This window comes from Trachurus japonicus, chromosome 17, assembly GCF_045865225.1.
Source record: "Trachurus japonicus isolate A0001 chromosome 17, Traja_1.0".
Classification (NCBI taxonomy): domain Eukaryota; kingdom Metazoa; phylum Chordata; class Actinopteri; order Carangiformes; family Carangidae; genus Trachurus; species Trachurus japonicus.
The window spans coordinates 12,115,847-12,124,312 of NC_140923.1; the positions used below are offsets into that span (position 1 = coordinate 12,115,847).

Consider the following 8,466-nt stretch of genomic DNA (forward strand, 5'->3'; position numbering starts at 1 on the left):
TGTGTCTCCTCTGCTGCTGTCGACCAGGTTGGGCCGAGTGGAACGAGGCGTCTAACTTCCAGGCGGAGGACGAGGAAATGTGAGCGGAGGAATAATCTTTGGTTCAGATTTTGTTTTGTTTGTTATTTTATGATTTATTTAATTAGATATTAAAGAGACCCCGAGGAGTTTGCTTTTGGTTATAAAAGAGTCTCATATTAATGTGGATGAATCTACGTTACCCACTTGTTAATGGGTACATTTTCGATGAATTTATCGTTTTGTCTTTATAGTTATTTCGATATTATTATTTAGTGGTCGACTCGCCCAGCATTTCCTAGTTTCGGTTTCCCGGGCAGGGCCGTTGTATAGGGGAGAAAGGTGATGATAATTCTAGGGGCCCAGCGCCCAGTGGGGCCCATAAAAAACCCCAGTAGTCTAATCTTTGTATGACTGATTTATTCTGCGTAAGACCCTGACTAATACTCATAGTACACTGTAAAAACTTCAAAACTAATCTCTTTCCACTTAAAATAAGACTCATTACCTAAAAATTAACTTGTTTTTAGATAATTTTCACTTAAATTCACAATAAATAGAAAAATCTGCCAGTGAAAGTAAGTTTTTTGTGCTTGTAATAAGGAAGAAAAACTTGCTCCACTATCAGATTTTTTCTACTTATTCCAAGTGAAAATATGCTTGAAAGAAGTAAAAAGTGTCTAAAAACAAGCTACTTTTAATATGATGTGTCTTATTTTAAGTAGAATGAGATTTGTTTTGACTAGAAATGACATTTTGACTAGAAATAAGACTTGCTAAGATACTTGAGTTTTTGCAGTGTAATGCTGCATTAGCATCAAAACAAAGAAGGCTAAATAAAAAACGATAATACATACGTAGTCTAAGAAAAAAAAAGGAAAAGTTAGGGGGAGGGGCCCAATTTAGTATTCTTTAAGGGGGCCCAGAATTCCTAGCAACGGCCCTGTTCCCGGGTGCTGCCGGGCGGGTCATGCGATAACGCAGCTGAATCGCTAGCTGGCGTCGTTTATGGTCGGAACTACGACGGTATCTGATGGTCTTCAAACCTCCGACTTTCATTATTGATGAATGAAAACGTTCTTGGCAGATGTTTTTGCTTTTGTCCGTCTTGCGTCTGCGTGGAGGCTCATGGGAAATGTAGTGTGAACTTAAAGAAACAAAAGAAAGGCCAGCAGGACTCGTGTCCTTCTCATTGTCTTTTATTTCATACTGTGTCGGCGCTTAACATGCACAAACCGGTTTCGACAACGTCTTCCTCAGTGTGCAGTCTGCTGGCCTTTCTTTTGTTTCTTTAAGTTTATCTTTTGGCCGTGCACCTCTTTAGTTTGTTCCTGAGAGTTTTGTTGGAGAGTGCGTGTTTTTCTTTGTTTTTTAAATGTAGTGTGAAAACACTTTGCTTTTCAAAACTCCTCGTGGTCCTTTTAAATTCCTGTTTCCTTCCTATTTCCAATATTTGCCAACTTAGCAGTTAAAATGACAAATGTGAATATTTCATGTATGATCATTTTCATTATCAGTTATTTTCTAAATATCAATATATAAGGTTTGAATAATGAATATAAGTATAAATTCAGGCAATGGGCCAATTTGCCAAAATGTTGAACTATCCCTTTAAAATATTTCCCAGTTATCGATCTATCATCTCACCTCCCTCGTCTCTTCCTGCTCAGGGCGATGGAGCAGGCGGCTGACCGTATCTACATGGCGGCCCGTCTCTTCGTGCGTCTCTTCAACCAGCGCGGAGCGTCGCTGCAGCACTACATCCTGGAGCTTCTGGCTCTGGCCGACGCCGCCGACCACTTCCACAAGAAGACGGTGACGGCGGCCGTGGGCGGGGGCGTGGCCAGCGTGGCGGGCAGCGTGGCCACCATCACGGGGCTCATCCTGGCCCCCTTCACGTTCGGCGCCTCCATCATCGTCACGGCGGTGGGGATCGGCGTGGCGACGGCGGGCAGCATCACCTCGGCGACGGCCAACATCACGGACACGGTTCACTCCAACATGGACAGGAAGAAGGTGGAGAAGATGATCCAGGGCTACCAGGAGGAGATCAAGGTCATCAGGGAGTGTCTGGAGTTCGTGCAGGTGAGAAAACGTTCAGTTCAGACGTTAAAGGAGCAGTGTCGAGAAAATGGATTTAATAAACAATAAATTATGTTTTTATTAGTGTATAATCACTTAAAACTTGTGTTAAAGGACAGTTCTGGGCAAATTCAACTCGGGGCTGTATTTTCCTAACATTTTAGGTCTAATATTCCATATTTTGCACATTCTGTGACATAAACTGTAAACTGTTTTCTTGTCTGTGACCACATCTATTGCACGTCTGTCCGTCCTGGGTGAGGGATCCCTCCTTTGTTGCTCACCCTGAGGTTTCTCTGATTTTTCCCTGTTAAAAGGGTTTCCATGGAGTTTTTCCTCAGTCGATGTGAGGGTCTAAGGACAGAGGATGTTGCTATGATGCCATGTAAAGCCCTTTGAGACAAACTGTTTGTAAAAACGGGCTATACAAATAAATTTGCCTTGCCTTGCCTTTCCTAAAAGAAGGAATCTGAAGATTTTCAGTTTAATCGCTCCTGTTTTGTGGTAGTTGTGTCTGTCTCCGCATCGCCACGGCAGCGATGAATGGGAGCGGATGTAAGTTCCGCTGTTTAGGCTGTTTACATCCCTCAAAGCTGCAATTTTTTTCCACAGACAGCGTCAGATGGCTACTCAAACATGCACCCAGAAGTTTATTTACTTCAAGCAACCCGACATGTTTGTAAAACTAGATCTAATTCAAAGTCTCGCAGAGTTGAGACCCAAGTTGACGCTCGGTGTGTTCACGTGCAGTCGGAAGCTCCCGTTTGTGTCATAAACACAGGAATATCAACTCTTGACTTGCTTCAAGTAAACAAACTTCTCAGTGCATGTTTGAGTAGCCACCTGACGCTGTCTGTGGAAAACAATTGCGGCTTTGAGGGATGTAAACAGTCTAACCAGTGGAACTTGCATCCGCTCCCATTCATTGCTGCCGTGGCGATGCGGGGACAGACACAACTACCGCAAAACAGGAGTGATTAAACTGAAAATCTTCAGATTCATTCTTTTAGACCTAAAATGTTAGGAAAATACACCCCCGAGTTGAATTTGCCCGGAATTGTCCTTTAAACCTTAGAAATAGAGAGCGGAGTCTCCAGTCGGGGGTTTTGCATTTTTTACAGAACCTGAAGGCAACACGCGTGGAAGTAGAAATGTTTTGTCCGTCCAGATACCGACTCTAACACCTGAACTTTGCAGATCAATTAAAATTGAGTATTGATCCGATTCCAGTGCAACAAAAAATATAATTTATATGATGTATTATTGTTAATTAAAACCTCTGAAAAACAGACACCATGGGACTTCCCCTATCATCCAGTTTGACGGCCATAACTGAAAAAGATACTGAATAAATAAACTCAGGAATAATAATAATAATACATTTTGTTTATAGAGCGCTTTTCAGGGAACTCAAAGTCGCTTTACAGACAATAAAAACAGCAGATAATACAAGAACAAAATGAAAACTCATTAAAATATAGAAATAAACAAATAATAAAAAATAAAACAAGTACCTCCTTTAAAATGCTGTATAATTTTTTTTTTTGACTGGTATCGATACTGTTGACGTTTGAATTAGGTTATTTATATAAGGAGCAGGTTCTTAGGTAAAACATGAGTCATTTCATCAATGTTTATTTCCAACCACCATGCTGGTACGGCTGGTAGAAAACAATAACTGACAGAGGTGGGGATGGTTGCAACACCGTTTATCTTTGTTGTTTCATATCATCAGCATCGTCTTTCCTGGAACTTTAGCTGCTTCTGACCTGCTGAAGGTTTCCATTCATACACAGTTTTACACAACTTCACTGGTCTTATCAGAAGATGTTCTATGGTACCATGTTGCCCTCAGGCAACATACCACGTTTTGGCCTGTCACATCTCCACAATTCATCCCATTTAATGCTGTAATACTTTAAAAAAGAGAGGAGACCTTAGAGAACCAATAACAATGCTTTAATTCATCACATGACTTTCAAGAAGCCACTGAAACCCTTTCTTGCAGACTTTTTCAAAGGAAACAGGTTTGCCATTTTGCTCCACTAAAACGGTCTGAAAACATACAGTAACTTCCTGGCCCTTTTTCATCTGGAAAAAAATATATTTACACTAATAGATTAGTAAAGTTTAATTTTTAATAGTTCCATGCAATTTATTTACTTATTAAATAAGGGAAACTTGTTAAAATGCACCTGTTGCCCGAAAGCAACAACGTACCATTATAGAAAATTGCAATGTTGCCTTGAGGCGACAGTGGACCATTATGGAATCAATATTGCATTATGAGACTATGGTAGTGTGTGTTTAGGTGTAAATATAATGTTCAAAAACATATAATAAATAACATAATTTTGTTTTTTATCCTTAATAAATTAGATTTTGGATGCAGTAAAGTAAACATCAGGCTATTATGATGATGATGAGGAAGATGAGAATGAGAATTGGGATGAGGATGAGGCCAGTGAAGGTGAAAGTCTACAGAGACTGGTGTTTCTGATACAGTAGATGATGAACCATAATAGTACAATGTTGCCTACAGTCAACAAATCCCAAAAACTTCCAAAAATAAATAATTTTTTTTAAAATTTCTTTAGATTATGTTTATTTAGTCTATTTTGAGACATAAAAACACTCCAAACATTTTTTCCCCACTGGCATCATAATGCCACCATAGAGGGTTAAGACATCTTTCTAATGTCAGGTTCCACACCACTGTCACTGTTCTTCATTTAACCGTCAGTGATGAGTTCTCGTTGTTCATACTGAACCACAGGAAGATGCTTTAGTGTTGGAACATGCACAATAAACTTACATAGATGGATGTTTTGTGGTGTTGTCTCAGTTTTTAGTTTTAAATCTCACAGTTACATTTTACCCCAGGTTGTGAATTCTGTGATATAGTTTATAGATAGTTTATAGACTCTGTGTCAAAGCCCCACCATGAACACTCTGCAACTGAGCTGAGACAAAAAGTGTTAGAACCATCCCCGGTCTCCACTACTGTTCCTGTGTTTACAGCATTTCCACTTTCCCACCACTAGATGTCACTAAATCCTACAAACTGGTCTTTTGAAAAGTTGTTGGATGTTGTGTCTGCATTATTTTTGTTCCACCTCGAAGAAAGTCAAGAGGAAGTGATGCTCTGCTGAAAATATTTCAGCATAATGTTACAAATACATAACATAATAATTTTAACAATAAGTAAACATCTGTATATGGCGATAATAATAAGTGTAGTATCAGATGTTAAAGGGATAGTTCAACACTTTGGCAAATTGGCCCATTGCCATACTCCCTATAGTCTTAGGAGTAGGTTCGTCCTTTATTTGTTGGTGCAAGCTATTTTTAGAACGGCGGAGCAGAGCGGTGAGCTGCTCAGAGCTACGCTACGGAGGCTCATGGGATTTCTTGGTTTCCCTCATCAGACTCATCAAATACACAATCCAACAACTCCACAACGCTCTGGTGGACAAGTTGTGACCTGCACATTCACCACGCTATGAGATAATAACACAACGTTACCACACAGAGTTGTTTTAGAGGGAAATACAGAGACTGTTTGCTGGAAAACTGTCCCCGACAGGAGCATGCATCAGCGGTTTTGCATGAATTTCCCTCTAAAACAACTCTGTCTGGTAACGTTGTGTTATTATCTCATAGCGTGGTGAATGTGCAGGTCACAACTTGTCCACCAGAGCGTTGTGGAGTTGTTGGATTGTGTATTTGATGAGTTTGATGAGGGAAACCAAGAAATCCCATGAGCCTCCGTAGCGTAGCTCTGATCAGCTCATGGCTCTGCTCCACCGTTCTAAAAACAGCTTGCACCGACAAATAAAGGTAACGAACCTACTGTTATGACTATAGGGGTTATGGTGATTATGGTGGTGTAAAGGTGATTGACCCTTCTGTCTGTTCTCCGTGTCTCTTGTAGGAAGGTATGGACACTCTGCAGGAGTGGGACTTTGAGAAATTCTCGGAGAGCACCGCCAAAAAGGCTCTGAACCACAACATCAAGCACGTGATGAAGGAGGGCGGCCGCGCCGGCAAAGCCCTGATGATCAACACGGACAAACTCATCAGCACCGTGCAGGTCCTGGGCGCTGCGGGCGGCGCCGCCAAAGCCGCTCAGGCCATCAGCGTCACCACGGGCGTCATGTCGGGGCTCTTCCTCGCCCTGGACGTTTTCTTCCTCGCCAAAGACTCGCACGAGCTCCGCAAAGGAGCCAAGACCAAATTCGCGGGCAAAGTGCGGGAGGTTTGCAAAGACCTGCAGGACGGCCTGCTGGAGCTGAACAAGGTGAAGACGCAGCTGCAGAAAACGATGGACGGCATCGAGGTGGAGGAGTACGAGGAGATCGAGGAGGTGGAGGTGGAGGTCGACGACGACGACCTGGAGTCGGACCCGAAGAAGCTGGCGGAGCTGGAGCAGGAGCTGGACCTCATGGAGGAGAAGCTGGACAAGAAGGTGGAGGAGGTGCAGAAGAAGGGCAAAGAGACGGAGAAGGAGAGTGTGAAGGGCAAAGAGAAGAAGGAGGAGAAGAGCGTGAAGGAGAAAGGAGAGCCAGAGACAAAGAAGGAGAAAGAGGAGGAAGCAAAAGAGAGCGATGGAAAGAAGGAGAAGGGCAAATCCGAGAAGCTGTCGGATGAAGAGAAAGAAAAGAAAATAGAGAAATCCGCCATAGAGGAGGTTTCGAAAGAACAACCTCAGAAAGGAAGCAAAAAAGACAAAGAGGCTGAAAACAGAGTGACGGCTGGAAAAGAGAGCAAACGAGAGGTTAGGAAGGAAAAAGAAAGAGAGCAGCAGCAGCAGCAGCAGGAGGAGGAAGTCGCCGGGAGCAAATCAGAGGAGGTGAAACCCGAGAGAGAGAGTCAAAGACACCGGAGCAGCAGGGAGGAGGAGAACAACGGGGGGAGAAAGAGATCAACGAATAAAGAGAAAGAAGAGGAGAGGGAGAGGGAGAGTGGGAGCGCGAGGAGGCACAGCAGCAGCAGCCGGAGCGAGCAGGACAGAGAACGAGGGAGTAAATATGAAAACAGAGAGACGGAGAAGGAGAAGAGAGGGAGCAGCAGCAGAGACGTGGAGCGGCTGAACAGGAGAGAGGGCGAGAGGACGGACAGCAGCAGCAGCAGGAGGAGGAGGAGGGAGGAGGAGGAGGAGGAAGAGAGAGGAGGGAAGGACCGGAGAGAAAAAGGACGAGAGGAGAGGAGGAGGAGGAGCAACGAGGGAGGGGAGGAGCACGGGAGGAAGGAGTCGCAGCGAAGTCACAGGACGGAGGAGGGGGAGGCGGGGTCGGGGTCGAGCTCCCACAGGAGAGGAGGGACCAGAGTGGAGAGTGCGAGGAGGCAGTTTGAGAGAGCGGGAGGAGATGAGAGGGAGAAGGAGAAGGAGAAGAAGAAGGAGGAGGAGGAGGAGGAGAGGAGGAAGAGGAGGAAGGAGAGAGAGAGGAGAGAGAGCGACAGAGAGAGAGAGCAGGGACACAGCCGGAGAGGATCTCGACCTCGGTCCAACGCTCTGCTGGACGACGGACTCTACATTTAATCAGATGTGGCTCTACTTTTTTTTTCTTTACTGTGAACTCATCATACTAATTAAAGGGATAGTTCAACACTTTGGCGAATTGGCCCATTGCCATAATCCAAATAGTTTTAGCAGTAGGTTCGTTACCTTTAATTGTCGGTGCAAGCCATTTTTAGAACGGCGGAGCAGAGCCGTGAGCTGCTCAGAGCTACGCTACGGAGGCTCATTATGGGATTTCTTGGTTTCCCTCATCAAACTCATCAAATACACAATCCAACAACTCCAAAACGCTCTGGTGGACAAGTTGTGACCTGCACATTCACCACGCTATGAGATAATAACACAACGTTACCAGACAGAGTTGTTTTAGAGGGAAATTCATGCAAAGCCGCTGATGCACGTTGCGTTCAGGGACAGTTTTTCATCAAGCAGTCTCTGTATTTCCCTCTAAAACAACTCTGTGTGGTAACGTTGTGTTATTATCTCATAGCGTGGTGAATGTGCAGGTCACAACTTGTCCACCAGAGCGTTGTGGAGTTGTTGGATTGTGTATTTGATGAGTTTGATGAGGGAAACCAAGAAATCCCATGAGCCTCCGTAACGTAGCTTTGAGCAGCTCACGGCTCTTCTCCGCCCGTTCTTAGAACAGCTTGCATCGACAATTAAAGGTAACGAACCTACTGCTATGACTATAGGGATTATGGTAATGGGCCAATCTGCCAAAATGTTGAACTATCCCTGTAACACTCACACTAGTAAACGAAGCTGCTGGACTGACATCACGACGACATCATCAAATGAATCTCTAATTACTTCCTGTTCATGTATTTAGATTTCTGCCTAAA

The 8,466-nt window shown here is 43.8% G+C and overlaps 1 protein-coding gene across 1 annotated transcript in view; it reads left to right on the plus strand.

Moving 5' to 3' along the window:
• LOC146970207 (uncharacterized) overlaps positions 1 to 8,466 on the plus strand; it is a 40,129-nt gene extending 31,663 nt beyond the window's left edge. The window contains exons 47-50 of the mRNA XM_085805905.1: positions 28 to 79; positions 1,689 to 2,103; positions 6,035 to 7,652; positions 8,375 to 8,466. Of these exons, the coding sequence (XP_085662031.1) occupies positions 28 to 79; positions 1,689 to 2,103; positions 6,035 to 7,642 (2,075 nt within the window). The 3' untranslated portion in view covers positions 7,643 to 7,652; positions 8,375 to 8,466. The remainder of the gene's footprint in view (positions 1 to 27; positions 80 to 1,688; positions 2,104 to 6,034; positions 7,653 to 8,374) is intronic.